General features: G+C 34.2%; 1 protein-coding gene across 2 annotated transcripts; it reads left to right on the forward strand.

The window, feature by feature from the left end:
- Positions 1-3,459: 3,459 nt before the first annotated feature.
- On the forward strand, positions 3,460-18,089 carry LOC104890428 (probable UDP-N-acetylglucosamine--peptide N-acetylglucosaminyltransferase SEC). Of its 2 annotated transcripts, XM_010675913.4 has the most exons (28): positions 3,460-3,878; positions 4,478-4,620; positions 4,729-4,827; positions 4,923-4,973; positions 9,121-9,237; positions 9,323-9,379; positions 11,146-11,265; positions 11,484-11,546; positions 11,644-11,722; positions 12,248-12,357; positions 12,440-12,493; positions 12,586-12,653; positions 12,755-12,857; positions 12,948-13,150; positions 13,224-13,320; positions 14,072-14,143; positions 14,263-14,339; positions 14,412-14,528; positions 14,609-14,693; positions 14,800-14,967; positions 15,083-15,193; positions 15,357-15,443; positions 15,529-15,656; positions 15,809-15,891; positions 16,026-16,131; positions 16,244-16,390; positions 17,354-17,474; positions 17,589-18,089. In XM_010675913.4, exons 1-28 carry the CDS (start codon positions 3,716-3,718, stop codon positions 17,700-17,702), a joined length of 2,943 nt encoding a protein of 980 aa, XP_010674215.1. In that variant the 5' UTR covers positions 3,460-3,715; the 3' UTR covers positions 17,703-18,089. The 2 variants fall into 2 exon arrangements, with proteins under 2 accessions (XP_010674215.1, XP_057250447.1); XM_057394464.1 differs by lacking the exon at positions 11,146-11,265.
- Positions 18,090-19,348: the final 1,259 nt, after the last annotated feature.

Consider the following 19,348-nt stretch of genomic DNA (forward strand, 5'->3'; position numbering starts at 1 on the left):
ATTCGAAGGAAAAAATAGGAGTAGTTTTATTAATTGGGCGATACTAAATAGCTTCATGGCATATATAATATTGTTTTAATACATTTATGTGTAGTAATCATGTATTTAGTATTGCACATATTATAATTAAAATTTATTTTGGAACTTTTTGCATAATGTTTGTATTTTTTAGAACTAATCTAATTTGAACTTATTTTATAAGTGCATTTTGGGTGTAACATGTTATATCATAATTATTTGTGTAATATGCGTAATGAACGTACTAATGATACATACACTTCAAGAAGAATGACATACTATATATATAGTGACATCAATCTCATGTCATTTTGTCATTTATTTCATGTGGTTTGTAGGTTGTTACAAAAGAAACGATGGTTTATAGGTTGTTACACAATAAGTTATGGTAGGATAGTTATACCCAATAATTTGTTTATCTTATTTGATTTTATCTGTTTTTCTTATAGAAATATAATGCGTGCATTGTGCTCCCGGGAGCACAATGAGAACTGTGCTCCCACAATACAAAATAGAACATTTACGAATACGAAAACGAACATTTACGAATACGAAAACGAACATTTTACTGTTGAAGTGGGACATTACAAAATTCATTTACGAAAATGTACATTTCATTGTTGAAATAGAACATTACAAGAATTCATTTATGAAAAAGAACATTTTACTGTTGAAGTGGAACATTACCATAATCCAAATACGAAAGTGAACATTTTTTGTTAAAGTGGAACTTTACTATAATTCAATTACTTAAATAGAACATATGCTTATCAAATATAGAACATATTCTCAGTGAAAATAGAACATATTTTTTGGAGGAAAATAAGTTTTAAAAAAATATTTTTTAAAATTGAACATTTGCTTATCGAAAATAAAACAAATTCACAAAATATAGAACATAAATTTTTGTTAAAAAATAAGCTTAAAACGAACATTTGTTGAAATAGAACATTTGTTTATTGAAAATAGAACAATTTTTACGAAAACTAGAACATATTTTTTTTGCTGAAAAATATGTTTAAAATAAACATTTGTTAAAATAGAACATTTACTTATAGGAAATGGAACAAATTTACTGGATGCATGGTGTACACCGTGCTCACCATGCACCTGGGAGCACAATAGAATTTTCAATAGAAATAGGGTTCCATTAATAATATAATACCATACGACACTAATAAATATTTTCTAAGAAATCTAGAATTTCAACATATATAAATACATAACAATTTAGAACTAATTGCATCGCAAATTCGACAAACAATAGCTTTAAAAATAAAATAAAAAACTTCATCTGAAGCAATACAATGTTAGCAATAATTCGGCTTGAGATCTACTGATGTATAGTCAATTGGGTTAAAATAATTATGTGGTCCTATAGATACTTATATTATGAAACCCTGCATCTTCATTCTATGCCAGACGAACAATCAACGAGATTGATCTTCCAAGCAAATTGCAATCACCAAATTCTAATCTTTCATAAGGAAAGAGAAGAATACTCCAAATCTCACTAGAGGAGAGAACAAACCCAAAAATTGAGAAAAAAACTTTCATAAAGAGAGAAGAATGAGGATAATTAAAAACTAAGAAATTACAAAAATTATTAAAAGAGACTGTCTAATTTTAATATAAAGTAGACCTAGTAACTAAATGAATTAAATTAGTCACACAAAGAAATTAACCTAATCACTATTGGGCTAATTCTCTTTTTAATATTGGGCTTCTCATGGCCTAATTTTAATTTAAAAGTAGGTGGTTTCTTAAAAGACAAACTCAAGAAATTAAAGAAAGATTTTGGGTTTACCATCATCATCAAAGAGATAATGATGGTAAGCTGGTAGCCCCTTATGGTTGGAAAAGAAATTAGGGTTTTTAGGTTTTTAATTTTTTAGAGAGGGAGGGAGGCCCTTTTTTTCTGTTCTTGGCAGTATACCCTTTGATTTGAAAATTCTATTGTGTTCCCAAAGTATGGTGCACAGATTTCATTTTCGATGAGTAAATGTAATTTGTTTCAACAAATGTTTGTTTTAATCATATTGTTCAACAAAAAAAAATGTATTCTATTTTCAATAAGCAAAATGTTATATTTCAACAAATGTTCGTTTTAAGCTTATTTTTCAGCTAGAAAATGATGTTCTAATTTCCGTGAAACTTGTTCTATATTCAATTAACAAATGTTCTATTTTAAAAAATGACCGTTTAAAGCTTAATTTTCAGCAAAAAACAAATATTTTATATTTTCCATGAAAGTATGTTCTATATTTGATGAGAAAATGTTCTATTTAAGTAATTAAATTCTGGTAATATTCCAATTCAACAGTGAAATGTTCATTTTTCGTAATTGTATTATGGTAATATTCCAAATTAACAGTAAAATATTCGTTTTTTTTTTCGTAAATATTCTATTTTGTATTGTGGGAGCATATTTCTTATTATGCTCCGTCTTCTTTTTCGTAAATATTCTATTTTGTATTGTTGGAGCACATTTTTTATTATGCTTTTGGAAACATAACACACGAATTACTATAATTATTTTATGTAATTTAAACTAATCTTATCTAAGATAAATGGAACAAAATAAAACCTAAATAGCATAGATAACAAATATATTTACACCAACCCATCTAGGACAACATCAATAAAACGACATTTACATACTTCTAAGAATCCATGCATCTTATGATCCCCAGTCCCCAAGATGATTATAATAAGGTTAGGAACTTGACAGGTGTATGGGACTTATTCTCATAGACCAAACAATAGACCTTAGAAAAAAACAAGATTATCTAGAACATGGTACCAAATCTTAGATTACAACTCACCTTCTTTTTTCTTTTGTCATCTACTTATTCTTCCTTTTATTCCAAAATTCCAAAGTATATTTATTTTCAAAAAGACGATACTACCCCAACACAACTCTTTCTTTAACCGCAACCAATTCGCAGATAGTGCACACGTTCGTATGATGAGAAAGGTACGCACATGAATGCACATAAATAACAAGTAAAATGAACATACATATACATGACTAATAAGCCAAATAAACCATATATATCTCAATTAATATATATTCATTAATATTGGTCTTTCAGGTTCATAACTAGTAATTGATGTTTATCGTGCACATCTTCTCACTCTACGGACATATGTACCTACTGAGAGCCTGTTCTCCCCAATTTATTTTCAGTTCAGTTCAATTTAATTCAGTTCAGTTCAATTTAGTTTAGTTTAGTTTAGTTCATTTCAGTTCTGGACAATACTTTTACTCTCACATATCATTTCTTATCAATTCAGTTCAATTCAGTTCAGTTCAATTCAGTTCAGTTAAATTGTTTTATGTCGAAAAGAACAAGCCCCATTAATATCTTCACCCTACACATAAACGGCCCTGATTTAACCTCCTCCATTTTCTCTCTCCTCTTCCTTTCTTTTCAGGTAGACAAATGGCGTTATCTTAGTCTCTCTCATTAACACCCATCTTCAACTGTTTCCTTCTGTTATAACATCATCATCTTCTTCATCTTCATCTTTATCGATCATCAATTTTAGGAGAGAGAAAGTGTGAGATTAAAGGAAGTGTTTGTTTATCTTCCGTAACTCTTAAAATTAAGATCAAATTAACTCTGGAAGAAATTAAAGAGTGTGATTTTATGTGATCAACTGTTGTGTTTTTTCTAGGGTTTCGGAATCGAATATGATTTCGTTACAAAGTGAATCGCATCAACAGCTTCATAATCATAATCTTAATCATAATGATTTTGATCTTGATCGCTCGAATTCGGGTTCCTCTTTCGATCTCAAGTCTGATGTTTCTTCTTCCAATTTGAGTCATTTTAAGGGCGCCGAGTCTCGTGAAGGTTTTTTCTTCTTCTCCTCTTTTCAATTGTGAATAGCTTGAATTTCAATTTTTTTAATTTGTTGATCAGTGATCAGTTTATGAGATTTTACATTTTTTTAAAAAATTTTTTTGGCGATGATTGCTAGTATATGATGAGAATTGTGATGTGATGTTGTAGGAGCAAGTAAGAACATGTTTGATTCTAACAATTTAGTTTAATTATTTGTGATTTAGAAGTTTGATTAGTATATAGCGTATGAATGGGATGTATCAATTTATAAGGTTTATGTAATTATGTGCTAGTTCTGATCCTCGGGTGATTTATCAGAAAAGAAGTTAAGCTTTTTGATAATTATGAGTTATGACCTTTTTGTCCTTCACTCCTGCTTGTGCAAGCTATTGTTAAATTGTTTATCTATGGAGGTCGGGTATGCGGGTCGTTTGTTAACATTTGGAGGCTTTTTATTGGGTAGGCCGCTTGCTGTTATGGTGTTTTAGGGAATGAGTTGAGAGTTTTTCAGTACGTTTATTGTGATTCTATATGTGGATGGGTGGAGGAAGACTGCCTCATTTGCGATGGTGTGGTTCTAACATGCACTCTTTTATCATGGGATGTAGAAGAAGATATGTTGCTGGGTGTTGCACATCAAATGTACAAGGGTGGCAACTATAAACAGGCTTTGGAGCATAGTAATGTTGTTTATGAGAGAAACCCATTACGGACGGATAATCTCCTCCTTTTGGGGGCCATACATTATCAGGTAGTTGCTCTTGAATTATTTTGCTTTTTAATTGGTCTTGCACTCTTGTTTGCTAATTTAATGTTCATACCAACACCTGATAGTTACCTTTGGTATACCACTTTGCAGCTGCATGATTTTGATATGTGCATAGCTAGAAATGAAGAGGCTATACAAATCGAGCCGCATTTTGCAGAGTGTTTTGGCAACATGGCAAATGCATGGAAGGTGATTGTAAAGTGTTGGCTTGAGATGTATCAATGCTTTAGCTTTTTCAATGGCTGGAACCATAGCTTATGGATTAATAGTATTGCGTCTTACAGGAAAAAGGAAATGTTGATCTGGCAATCCGCTACTACTTGATTGCTATTGAGGTATGTTCTTTATATTGTATTTGATTATGTAATGGTGCGCCAACCGGTCCCTAGTCTAAAATACGTATCTGCACATATCATCACCATGCTTTTGAACAGTGTGATCTTCCTAGCGTGTTATGTTCATTCTCAGTTGAAGCTTTTCTTGGTCTCTGGCCTCACGCTTGGCATGGTTGGCAAGCTAATGTTTCACTATTTCTTTCTTTTATTAGGATTTCTAGTCCTATTATTTGTGCTTTTGGTTGCCTTTGTATTGATAAAAGTTCTTGCTAGGGGGTGGGGGAGGAGGGCGTATCTGCAACATGCTCTGTTGATTGTTTATATATACGACACAAATTGGAAATTCGGAAGGTGTTAACGTTAGGTGAAAACTTTCCTCTAGTTCAAGTGTACAATGTAGTGTTGCACACCTAATATATGCTACGAATCGGCCTATCTAAACCAAGTCGTCTGCCTTTGATGTGTTTATGTGATGGTGTCCAAAGTTATGGTTGGTATGTAAATGTTAGTGTGAACTGCATTCATGGCAAATGAAGAAAACCTTAATAGGATTTTAATCAAAGACATCCAGATAAGCACTCTTGTTGTCCCATTTAAATTGCAACACCTTTGTGCATATGGCTCTAATTATTTTATTGTGAGAATTTGTGTAATACTAACCTTCGTTTCTAAATAGTGCCACATTTTGACTCTCACGCTTGCCAACTCACAACTTTGACCATTAATATCTCTAATTATGTATTTGTAAAAGTTATAAAAAGTTGATATTATGAAAATATTCATTGAAACAAATTCAACACCATCTTATATGATCTTCTTTTTTATATATTAGTAAATTCTATGTATCACGGGTAATTCTACTAGGTCACGTATTCGTATCTGTACCCGATATGATACGTATGTTGTATGTGTATGTGTATGTGTACCCATTCCTAAATTTTAAAATTTTGTCGTTTTCCGTCCCCGAACCCGTATCCGGTCTCTGTGCAACCTAGAGTGAAAAAAATACTCTCAAAGTGAGATTGCATGTAATAAGAAACAGAGGAAGTAGAAGATTATACAATTTTTATATTACAAGTATCTTTATGTGGGTCCTAATTGGTAGTGGGTGGGTAGAGTGGGAATTATGTTATTGTTGTTTCATTATTTTCAATTAAGTTGTGGGGTTGGGTGAAGTTGTAGAGTGAGAAATTATTTTAAAAAAAAGGTAGACCTATGCATAAAATATAAGTGTCTCAATTAATGTGAGATGGCTAGATATGGAAAATGTCCCGGTACATATGGGAAGGAGGGAGTGGTTTCTTACTTGCCTTCAGTTACTTGCCATTGTAGATTCAATGGAGTTTTGACTATCTTTTTTATATGTATACCATACATGACATGAATTACCATAGAGATTGAACAAAAATAAGTGGATGACTAGGAACACCAAAGTACACTAAGGATTTGTATAGTCATAGAGATATCTTTATTTAAAAGAAATACTAATTGAGGCTTTAAATTTGTAGAAATGATCAAGCAATATTCCTACAAATTCGGATTCAGAGTATGCTCCTATCTACTGATTAAGTGAATGACTATGAGGAACTCCATATGGATTAGAGTAGGTAAACAGGTCTTAATTCTAATTCTCACATTATGAGAAAAACATTAAAAGGTCTCAGGACGAAAATGATCTTATTTGGCCCCTGTACATCGCTAACATCGGGAAATGGAATAATCTAGAATCAATACTTAGTTTAGCTTCAATTTGTAATCTGTACCATACCACCATGAAACTTGAAATTTCGTTTTCCCCTAGACAACATACTTTTCTCTTCATGTTTGGAATCTCAATTTCATATTTCACCATAACTAAATTATTTATTTGTGATAATTGTCATCCATTATCTCTTATCTATTGTAAATTATCTTCCGTGATGACACTCATTGTCATTCCATCTACAATATCTAATCATTCTTCTTTTCAGTTCCATATCCTCATTTATCTTCGTAAATTTATACTTCACTTTCCAATGACAATAATAAGTGTTCTCTATTTGTGTGAACAGTATGAAAAATGTCTCCAATGGCATCCAACGATTCGAGAATTGTGTGATACAAAATTAATTACATTCAAAATTATTCTAAAGTGACAAACCTAATGAGTATCACCAAGTTTGCTCAAATTATGCTCATGGTTTGGACTAGTTACAAATCCAAGTTCACCTAAAGTTATCGTTCTATTAAAGTTTGTAAGGTATCTTTGCCGAGTTAATTGTTCTGTGTCCATGGACCACCCCACAAAATTCAGTAAAGGTGAAAGCATCTACAAAATTAACAATGACAATTGTCATTTTTCTTTGCAAGAGTATCAAGTGTCGATGGAATTGGATGAGTAAAACAATTGTCGATTAAGATTCATTCGTGATTAACTAATGCTGATAATTGCACCATGCATATTGCTAGTACCATCGTAACCTTGGCGATAGATTGTTGTAAAAACGGGGTTTACTTTTGATTGTCCAACATGTATTTACAACATGAATTATACCAATAATGTACTCCATGATTTCTCCTTTTTTATTGACATATTACAAACACGCTATTTGTTCTTTATTAATACTTCCTCTATTTCAAAATACTCACTACAAAATGTCACAATACTTGCTATATACTATAATTGTACTTCTTTTTACGTGTAAACTTTCTAAAACACCTTAAAAGTTGGTGTTCCCCCACTTATTCTTTTAAAATGTGCTACTTTTACCTCAACAAATGTCTTTTATATTCAAAAAGTGGTGGCTCCATTTAAAAGCTCCCCACTTTCTCTATGTAGCCAGTTTAATGAAACGCAGGAGGTATATTTTGTAGACATAACAAGCTCATTAATAATTGCTAGTTACCCGTGTCTTGCAAGAATCCCTGTCGTCCTTTCAAATGGAATGAATCGTCATTTGATAGTTACGGAAGCATATCCTAAAACAACTTTCATTAAAATCAAGATTTTTCATTACATGAAAGTTCAAAAGTTAAAGGAAATCACCCTTGAGCTTCACTTCTATCTTAACCACTAGTGGAAAAGCCTTGAAGTAAAATCTAACTCAAGCATTTAGCATAAATTTGTAATATTGACTACTAGTTTCTTGAGAATCTTTAGAGAAACCAGATGGAAGGGAACATTTTTTGTTTTTAAATCGCTTAGACTTGCCACAACTTGATTATGAGGACTCATATGTCATATGTTCTTCGACAGGCTTCTCATATGGTTTTGTATTCGGATCTCTTAATGTCTCACTGATTAAAAAAAAAAATCCGCTGTATTGAGCTTTTTAATCTTGAATAAATAGTAAGGATCAGAATTATTGTAACATAATTCACTATATAATTCGCTTTTCCAGTTCGCGATTCACCAAACATGGGCCAAAAATAGGCGAAAACCGACCATAATTCATTTTTTTCGGATCACAATTCGTGGGGAGGTTAAGGAATTATGTTACACTCATCATAAAACATTGCATCCTTTATTAACACTTCAATCCAGGCAAAATTTGTATTTCTTAAACCAATTAAATGAAATTGGCGATTTTTTTTTTTGCCTCAAAAGGTCTTTGAAGAAAGTTATGGTATTTTTGTTACAAAGTTCTCTTTGAAATTTGAATGTGTATATTTCAACCAGTTTAGGAAGTGTATCAATTAATTTGGAAATGGACGAAAATAGGAAGTGAATCGATTAATGTGTGACAAGGGAGTACTATAGAAAGTCAGAATTGTCATTGTGGAATGGACGGAGTATTTTAGTCTTTTAGATATTCTTTTTGACCCTTTATCAAACTGAAAAAGTCATGTCACCAGTAGCCTTTAGCTGTGTTTATGCAAAGACATCCCCGGTTGACTACTTTAGTTACACAAGAATAAAATATTCTAGTTGATGTTGTGCCTGTGCTCGTACTTCACAATGTAGTAGTATTGGCATCTTATTTTCAACTTTTGGTGTAGATTGTGCACGATTGACAGTCTATCCTGTCAAAGGAACTTTGGATTTTCATATTACTGACTATAAGTTAGTTATATCCAAAACTTAAATTTTGTGTAGTTGTAAGTAGTTAAGTTGAATCTTGTCCTTCTTTCCTTGCTTATATTGAACTTCATCTATATAACCTAACAGCTCAGGCCAAATTTTGCTGATGCCTGGTCAAACTTAGCTAGTGCATACATGCGTAAAGGAAGATTGACTGAGGCAGCCCAATGTTGCCGGCAGGCTCTTGCATTAAATCCTCTTTTGGTGAGATCCTTGAACCTGAATTCTTCAGCCTTGTCACTCTTCTTCGATGTCATATGTTGGCTGAACTTTCTGTTCATTTGATCAGGTTGATGCACATAGCAACCTTGGGAATTTGATGAAGGCACAAGGCTTAGTGCAAGAAGTAAGTCCTATACAGTAATATTGAGCAGATTATTATTTCTCCTTTTACTTAATGGGAAACATTGAATCAGTAAATTGTCCAAAGTCAAAATGATGAGGTTAGCTGTGCTTTTTGGAGTGTGTCATATGAGTTGTTGGTCGATCTTAACATGTATTACTCTTTTTCTGAAAGATGAGATTCTTTAGTTGTAATGTATCTCCTATTTCAAATTGTATCCAAGGAAAAAAATCGCGGATGCGGTCGCGACAACTTTGCGTTGCCGCGAAAGCGGCTTGTAACGGGTGAATGGGGCGGATCGTGGCCGATGGAGCATGAATCTTTAAAAAAATCACATTAGTACTTCCTTCGTCTCAAAATAGTTGCATCATTTGTTTTTTCACGTTTGCCAAGACGCTTTTTTGAACGTTGATATCTCTAATTGCATATAAGTAAAAATTATAAATAGTTGATATTTGGAATCCTCGTGTTAAGACGACTTTAACAAGATCCCACTTGACTATGTTTTTTCTTATATAATTGTGAGAGAAAGCTTGTCAAAGTTGATTGATGAATAGTAATCAAATGCCAAATGGTGCAACTATTTTGAAAAGGAGGAAGTATGTTCTAACCTTATTTGCAATGTTTTAGTTTATGAAGCGTTATTAGTTATTACAGCATAATATAATCATATCTATCAGATTATCATGTTACATCAGCTATATTATAAAATCATAAAATATTTTTGGCCAATGTTTAAAAGAAAGAATGTAAAAACGTTCTAACGCGGCGAGTTCGGGTTAAAGGAACGGACAACGCGGCGAGAAGCATGTGATTTTTATTATGAAGTTCTGTAACGGGATTTTGCGAAGCGGCAAAATCAAAATCTTCGTAACGGAATGGGAGAGTTTTAAATCCTTTTAATAATGGGGAGGGAATCCTTGAACTTGTTAATGGTAGATGCTTTCCCCTTGAGGCCTTGACCTTTATAAACCATTGCTACTTGTGGTTCTACTTATAGATGGATCACAGATGTTAATTTTCAGGATTACAATATCCTTTTGTTTTAAATTTTAATCACCACTTAGTCTGATAAATTATGCTATTTGAACTGATTCCTCCTCCGCGCACCACCTGAACCTAGACAATTTGGACTGGTTTGGATTACTTCTGTGGAAAATGAATCTTTATGTAATTTGTCTTCTGCTTAAAAATTAAGTTCTTTAATCAAATGCATCCCCTCCCCACAACTCCACCTGAAAAGAAATGAGAGGAAACCAAAAAACTATGATGTCAATTTCAGAAAATGGTTTCTTCAATCCTAGAAATCTTTAAATATTGGGGTCATTTTCATTTTTGAAGAAATTTTTGAAGCAGATGCACTCACTCACCCACCCTCCACCCAAAAAGAAACAGAAAGGGAACAAAAAGAATTAGATACTGAACAATTTTATCTCCGTTTTTGTGGTTTTTAAGATGGATCTTTCTGTTGGTTGATATGGTTTATACAAAGTGGGATCAAATTAAAAGATGTAATGTAAAAAAATCGTGTTTTCCAGTTTCAATATTTGATTGTTCTTTTGTTATCATTTTTCCCGCTGTTTCATCTTTTTCTTCTTCATCAATTACTGGTGGAGTTACTGATGGGAGTAATTCATGTCCATAACTGTCTTGATTTACAGTTCAGTACAGATATCAATTCTTAGCTACAGGGCAGGCTCAAATCATGGTTGGTCTTGTTGTTACTTCCATCACCGAGACTCCATATTCTAGAATCTATTTTTGTGCAGGCTTATAGTTGCTATCTTGAGGCTTTACGTATACAGCCAAGTTTTGCGGTTGCATGGTCAAATCTTGCTGGCCTTTTCATGGAGTCGGGTGATCTAAATAGGGCGCTTCATTATTACAAGGTAGATAGAGCTCATGTCCCCTCCCCCCACACCTGCTTGGTTATTGTTATGAACAGACTAGGATTAGCTGCATTTTTGCTTCATACGTAACACACCCCTATGAACTCACTCACACGCAGGCATGCACATCCACACCCTTGTTCTGAAGCTTATTTACTTTTGTCATGCTGTCTGATCTCATTTTTCCTGTCACTTTTGACCTTTTTGATGTTCCTCAGGAAGCAGTAAAACTTAAACCATCTTTTCCAGATGCATATTTGAACCTGGGAAACGTTTATAAGGTAAAGTGGTGTGCCTTTTGCTATGAGGTTAAGTAGGTCAGTCAAAAGAGTGTTATATGGAGGATAAGCAATCCTTTATTTATTATTCTTTTTTCAGGCTTTGGGAATGAGCCAAGAAGCTATAGTGTGCTACCAGCATGCTCTTCAGGCACGACCAAATTATGCAATGGCATTCGGTGAGCTTCCTACTAATTGTGAGCTGCACCAAATACTGTTACTATTGTCCTAACAGTAATGAGATACCGAAAGAAAAAGAGCATCTTTGGCAAAAAGAAAATGACTAGGATTTTTGCAGAAAGAGTGCGCCAGAGAAATCCTTGGATCCGCTGTACTTTAAAAACCCAACGTTGTTTGAGCCAACATTGTATGGTCTATATACTCCCATTCCCTAGGACCTAAACCTGTAGATTTTCTTCGAAGAGGAAGGCCACTTTAAGGATATGTTTTCTTCCAATTTTGATCATTTCTGTTTATGCTTATTTTCTTGATTCTGGGGAAAGTGTTGTAGCTTGTGTTAGACTGGTGGCGGGTACTTTGTTCTCAATTTTGATTCATATGCTTCAAGTTGGGATGTTTGGTTGCAAGAGAGTTTGGGGATGTTATTTTTATCGATTTTGAGTTCGGTGCAATATGGTTGACCTTTTCTTTAAAATAATACTGTCTATGCTTGTGACATGGCATTGTGTCCTCACAAACTACAGGAAATTTGGCCAGTACGTATTATGAGCAAGGGAAGTTAGATTTGGCAATTCTTCATTACAGAGAGGCCATTGGCTGTGATTCAGGGTTTCTGGAAGCTTACAATAATTTGGTCTGTTCCTGATTACCTGTCGATGTATATTCATCATGTTGTCATGTTACTGAACCTAATTTTTCATTTTCTCGTGCTGAAGGGTAATGCGCTTAAAGATGTGGGCAGAATTAATGAAGCAATTCAATGTTACAACGTAGGTTCATAGGAAGCATGAAATAAAATTGATTTTCTGGGTCATTCTTATATAGCTTGTTATCTAATATTTTGAATATTTTTTTTGTTAAGCAATGTCTTTCACTTCAGCCTCATCACCCTCAAGCTTTAACGAACCTTGGAAACATTTATATGGAGTGGTAAATATTCAAGTCTATAGTTTCCTTCAATGAGTAAAAAAAGTCGCTTTCTATGTTTGGATATGCGTGGCACTTTGCTTGAAAATATATCTTGTGGACAGGAGTGCTGTGGCAGTGGCAGCATCTTATTATAAGGCAACATTGAGTGTTACATCTGGATTATCTGCTCCTTTCAACAACCTGGCAGTTATCTATAAGCAGCAGGTATTCTGGTCACCTGGTTGTATATATTTGAAGTTCTTTCACCTCCATGTTCTACATGACACCTGACCATCCTTTCTTTTCTTATATTAGGGCAATTATGCAGAGGCCATATCTTGCTACAATGAAGTTTTACGTATTGATCCAATGGCTGCTGATGGGCTTGTGAATAGAGGAAATACTTATAAGGAGATTGGAAGAGTGAGTGAGGCCCTCCAGGACTATGTTAGTGCTATCAACATACGACCAAATATGGCTGAAGCACATGCTAATCTGGCTTCAGCTTATAAAGACAGGTAAGACTGTTACAAATATACTAATATTTGCATCGTGGAATCAACTAATAACAATGAAACATTCTTATTGTAGTGGACATGTGGAAGCAGCAATCAAAAGCTATAAACAAGCGTTGCTTTTACGTGCAGATTTCCCTGAAGCAACTTGTAATCTTCTCCATACATTACAGGTATGAGTAAAAGTTATTTATTGCTGGGGTCTCGTAAAATACCTAGCGGCAAAATGTACTCTGAACTCCTCAAGATCTAATAAACTATTTCTCCTTTGCCTGATGGATGTTGTTAATACATTGTCAAGAACCATGTTAAAAACTATGTGTTCCTTGGTTGTTTTTTATTCTCTCTCTCAGATCTCCAATACAATGGAAGTATAGAATAGAAAAGAAAAAAAAACAGAAACTGCTGTGCTGTGAGGTTTTCAGGTCAACTTTCCACTGCAATGCATGAATGCTAGTGTATAAAAAAGTGTGCCTTGGTCCAACAGTATCGTTGGACTGGGCAAAGAGTTTTAGAGAGGTGCAGTGAAGACACAAAGCTGTAAAATAGTACTAACGGCGCACATCTATGAGGCTTGTGCCTCACACCTGTGCTTTATGCGTAGGCTCTCGGACCCCTATCACGCCATTGTGCCTTGAGCCTTTAAACACTGATCATTCGTGTAAGGAAATGTATACTATGGCTAAATGGTTCAATTGTTTGTATATTTATTGCTTGTGCAATCATACATCTGTAAATATTTTTGCTATTAGTCATAGAATTTGGCAATTTGTATTGGCCTATGCATTTTTAGTTCTTAATTGAACTTGGACCTTATCTATCTCACAGACCTATATGGTTAAGGTATTCATGCTTATTACTCATAGTTATTTATGAAAAGCTCCTTATAGCTAAATACTATTAATCTTGCTACATTTTATGCAGTGTGTTTGCAGTTGGGAAGATAGAGACAAAATGTTTGTGGAAGTTGAGGGGATAATCAAACGACAAGTTGAGGTTAGAAGCACTTTCGATGTTTGGATCCTTGTGTTCTTATTTCCCAATTGTTAATGTTTTGTACAATACGGGAGTACTCCAATTTTTTTTTTTTTTGATTTCGTTGATTTGGACTTCAGACGTCAGTTCTTCCAAGTGTACAGCCTTTTCATGCAATCGCATATCCTCTTGATCCAATGCTTGCTCTCGAGATTAGGTAAGCTTGCTTGTCAACTGCTGTGAACAATAAGGGTAAACTTGAAGCCTAACTTGTGGCTTCATCTTCTAGCCGCAAGTATGCGGAACACTGCTCAATAGTTGCATCCCGCTATGCACTGTCTCCCTTTAAGCACCCGCAACCTATTCCAGTAAAGAGTGAAGGCGGTTATCAGAGGCTTAGAGTTGGGTATGTCAGATCAACCAGTAGTATAATATCAGTCAGAGTTGCTGATGCCACCACCATAATCTTGTTATTGTGCTATGCAGATATGTGAGCAGTGACTTTGGTAACCATCCTCTTTCACATCTGATGGGTTCTGTGTTTGGAATGCACAGTAGAGAAAATGTTGAGGTACGTCCGAGGCACTATAGTGAATGTTAATTATTAGTTTTACCGGAAATCTCTATTTGGATTTTGCGCTTTTCCTTGTGATGGTCTGACAAAGATTACTTTGCAGGTGTTCTGTTATGCATTAAGCCCTAATGATGGGACTGAGTGGAGACAACGAACTCAATCTGAAGCTGAGCATTTTATGGATGTTTCTGCTATGTCATCAGATATGATTGCCAAACTTATTAATGAGGATAACATACAGATTCTAGTCAACCTAAATGGCTACACCAAGGTTAAGAATAGTCAATTATATGTCATTTATCATTGGAAGTCTTTTGCATTACTCCATATGACACAGTAACATCCACTTTAACCTTATCCTTTCTGATTCCCTCATGTGTAAACAGGGTGCCAGAAATGAGATATTTGCCATGCAACCAGCACCTGTTCAGGTCTCATACATGGGATTCCCGGGCACGATGGGGGCATCATATATTGACTATTTGGTTACTGATGAGGTTGGAGGGGAGATCTTGTTTTGCTTCAAATCGTTATTAGTAATTGCTTTGGACAGGACAGGAAATGTGTTTGACTACTGCATGTTAAATAGATCTTAATGCTTCTTGCCTTTGTCGTTTATAGATTGCTAGTAAGTAATATCTTACTCTTTTTCTATTTCAGTTTGTGTCACCTTCACGTTATGCTCATATATACTCCGAGAAGCTAGTTCATCTCCCTCATTGCTACTTTGTCAATGACTACAAACAGGTTGTGTTTCCTACCTTTTGGATATTTGTGTATTATGAACATTAGTGCTTCAGCCGAGTTAAAATAAAACTTTTAATTTTCACAGAAAAATAGAGATCTATTGGATCCAAATTGTCGTCCCAAACGTTCAGATTATGGCCTTCCAGAAGACAAATTCTTGTTTGCGTGCTTTAATCAACTATACAAGATGGATCCTGAAATTTTCGTTACTTGGTATTCTTGTCATCTTGCTTTGTCACCTTCAGTGGGCATGACTACCTATAATATCCTGAGAAAAAACTCTACCTACACTTTGATGTTTTCTCAATACCGTCAGGCGATGCCGATTTGCTAATAAAACTTGCAATCTTGCTTTCTGTTTCAAGGTGTAATATTCTCAAACGTGTACCAAACAGTGCCTTGTGGCTTCTGAAATTTCCAGCTGCTGGAGAATCAAGACTACGTGCATGTAAGTTGTCCATTTCCTAGAAGAGGACAATCTTTTGATGATTTACCAAACAATGTTTCTTCGGTTTTTTTCTAGCTTTCTCATGCCTACTCTACCAGAGACCATATTCATCATTAGTCCTTGCGTTTTAACAGATGCTACTGCTCAAGGAGTGCGGCCAGATCAGATCGTATTTACAGATGTTGCTGTTAAAAATGAGCACATCAGACGCAGTGCTTTAGCTGATTTATTTTTGGACACGTAATAGATTTTCTCTGTTTCCCGTCATAGTGCTCCTTTTGTTATTCTGTAGTCTTCTACTTCCGAATTGTATTGCTTCAATAACCTTGACGCATAAGTGCTCTTTTATTAGGCCTTTATGCAATGGACATACCACTGGAACAGATATACTCTGGGCTGGTTTACCGATGATTACATTACCCCTTGAGAAAATGGCTACAAGAGTTGCTGGGTCACTTTGTCTTGCTACTGGACTTGGGGACGAGATGATAGTAAACAGGTAAGCTTTGATAGTGTAGGTGCTTTAATATATTAGTTTGTATTCATAGCATTATCCCAATTCCCAATGCTCCTGGATTTTTTGTGCACATTATGTTCATGCTTCTCAAGGTGGTATTATCTGATAGCAGTCTAGAACTTTCCATATTAATTGGTTTGTTAGATGTGAATGCCATCTAGCTTAGTTCTAAAGTTTTGAGGGGGTGGTTTCCAAGACATGGGATCGAATCCCGTCTATATTGTTGTGCTTAGTCGTTCTTAACACCCAAAAAATTGGTTTCTCAGATTCACTTGGGTGAATAACTAATAAAAATCTTCTAAAAAGATGCCATATTAGTGAACAAGAAATCCCTCAAATACCATTATTGCATTTTTAAGCATGTGTGTGATTCAACTGGTTTCCCCTGGTACAAGTACATTAACCTTTTTCTACTTCTTATTTTGAGCGGAAGGGGTGATTGTTTTTGGGCTGAAAGAGCAGGGAAAGGGTCTTCCCATGAAATGTTTTTGGGCTGAAAGAGCAGGGAAAGGGTCTTCCCATGAAAAGGCTCTTCGCATTCTTCTTTGGCATTTTTCTCTTCACCTTCAAAGAAATACTAATATTAAGTTATAAATACATTTTATATAGTATCTCAGTTTTAATCAGGTTATATCAGTTCTAATTTGTAAAACTAGTTTCAACCAGCTTAATTCAGTTTTATACATATAACAAAGTATACTAGTTAATCAAGCAGTAAGAATCACTTTCAATCAGTAAAACTCAGTAATCAGTTTAGTGAATGCAACTTTGATTCAAAAGAAATCATGCGAAGATAATAGGGGCTCACGGTTCAACATTTGTTACCAATGGCTCTATAGATATATGAAGATGCATATAGTGTGAAAATTCTTTGTTACCTTGTAAACAAGTTTGGCTGTGAAAAGGAGCTCTAACAATTGACCACGCTGCTCTTGGTATATGTAGTATGGAAGAGTATGAAGAGCGAGCAGTTTCACTGGCATTAAATCCCTCAAAACTTCAGTCCCTTAGAGATCAATTGAAATCTGTCCGCTTGACTTGCCCCCTGTTCGACACTACTCGCTGGGTAAAGCTTCTTCAGTTCTCTCTTCCCCTCTCTTGGAATCTGACTGAGCTTCAAGCATTTGCTTCAAGAGCATGTTATTGACGACTGACTGACGATTTCCATTTGAATTTTCAGGTGAAGAATCTTGATAGGGCATACTTCAAGATGTGGAATCTGTATTGCACAGGACAACATCCTCAGGCTTTCAAAGTCACTGAAAATGATGTGGATTTGCCTTCTAATAGGTAGGCAAATTAGCCGAACGGAATTGTAAATAAATAGTAGAGCCACATAAAAGCCCTTGATGATGCTAGAGATTTTTTAGTAGGGTGAGCAATGGTGGAGGGGATAGATATTAGGTTAGACAACTGTTGCACCCCAAAAGTCCTCAGATAATGATTTGAGAGTTGTAACATGTAGGAATAATTATGATTATGTGTTTCTGGACTCTTGAGGATGTCATGAGGGTTGAGTGATTTGCGTGTACAACATTATTAAGAAGTGTAGTATGTGTATGTAGTTTATCGTTGGCAAATTACAGTGATTCTTCGGTTTCCACGGGTTATTACTCGTGATGGTTTGTTGTAAAATGGTTTTGTCTATTATGGTGATTGTTGAGCTGCTCATTCGGCTCCATTGTTTTTTTTTTCTATATGAGTCGCGAAGGCAGTACAGGCTCCATTGTTATTTGCCAAACAACTGCGTGTTAGTAAATCATTTTTTGACTATTCAGAATTTCAGATTATTATGCATATAAGGTAAGTTATGTCGTGCACTCAGGGAGTAATATGTATGGTGCTACAACTTTGAGGTCTATTAGTTAACATATTACTAAAGTTTTTAAAATAAAATACTTTAAACTAAATTATATTGATTAAGTAATTATATCTTAGAACAACAAATGAAACAATGTTGTCTCAGAACATAAAAATTGATGTACTTTTATGTTTTTTTCATAGTTGAAGCATTGATCAAGCTTCATTATTAGATGCTTAATTGAATATTACTGATGTGATTCATTTTATATTGCAAACTTGACAATGTTTTTGATGTAACTTTATAAGATTTAAGTACTAATGTATATCTTATGCAAGTGGAAGTAGGATTGATAGTTAGATTTTCAAGTTAAACTATGTCAACTTTGACAGTATTTTCTCTTTTTATATGGATTTTAAAATCTATGATTTTTCAAAATATGAATATTAATAGTATACAATAGTTATTATGTAATAAAAAAACTAATATGAACTCGGTGCACACGAATTAGTGTGCACCCGATTCCCGATCCATATCACATGAGTTTATGATAGTGTATATTAAAATGATATAGTGTTTATTAAAATGATATAGTGTATGTTACAGTGATATAGTGTATGTTAAAATGATATAGTGTATATTAAAATGATATAGTGTATGTTATAGTGATATAGTGTATGTTAAAGTGATACTCCCTCTTTTTTTATCTTTCTCACTTAGAATCTTGGCACTATTCATACTTAGAGAGAATCTTACTTAGAGAGAATCTTCTCAATTGTTTTCAATCTATAAGAAAAAATATAGTCATGTAGGATCTTGTTTGATTCTTCTCAATTAGTACATTATTAATATTCAATCATTATAATTTTTACTAATATATAATGAAAGATATTTAAGTTCAAAGAAGTGCATTGGGAAGCGTGCACAGAAAAGTGAGAACGATAAAAAAAAACAGAGGGAGTACTAGTATGTTATAATGATAGTGTATGTTAAAATGATATAGTGTATGTTAAAGTGATTTAGTGTGTGTTAAAATGATATAGTGTATGTTAAAGTGATATAGTGTGAGTTAAAATGATATAGTGTATGTTAAAGTGATATAGTGTGTGTTAAAGTGATATAGGGTGTGTTAAAGTGAT

The sequence above is a fragment of the Beta vulgaris genome, chromosome 4, assembly GCF_026745355.1.
Source record: "Beta vulgaris subsp. vulgaris cultivar EL10 chromosome 4, EL10.2, whole genome shotgun sequence".
In the NCBI taxonomy this organism is placed as follows: Eukaryota; Viridiplantae; Streptophyta; class Magnoliopsida; order Caryophyllales; family Amaranthaceae; genus Beta; species Beta vulgaris.

Coding starts and splice junctions, on each gene's coding strand:
- LOC104890428 (XM_010675913.4), top strand. CDS start 3,716: ATGATTTCGTTACAAAGTGAATCGCATCAACAGCTTCATAATCATAAT. Junction 12,358..12,439: donor TGGAAGCTTACAATAATTTG/GTCTGTTCCTGA, acceptor CTCGTGCTGAAG/GGTAATGCGCTTAAAGATGT. Junction 13,151..13,223: donor GCTTCAGCTTATAAAGACAG/GTAAGACTGTTA, acceptor TTCTTATTGTAG/TGGACATGTGGAAGCAGCAA.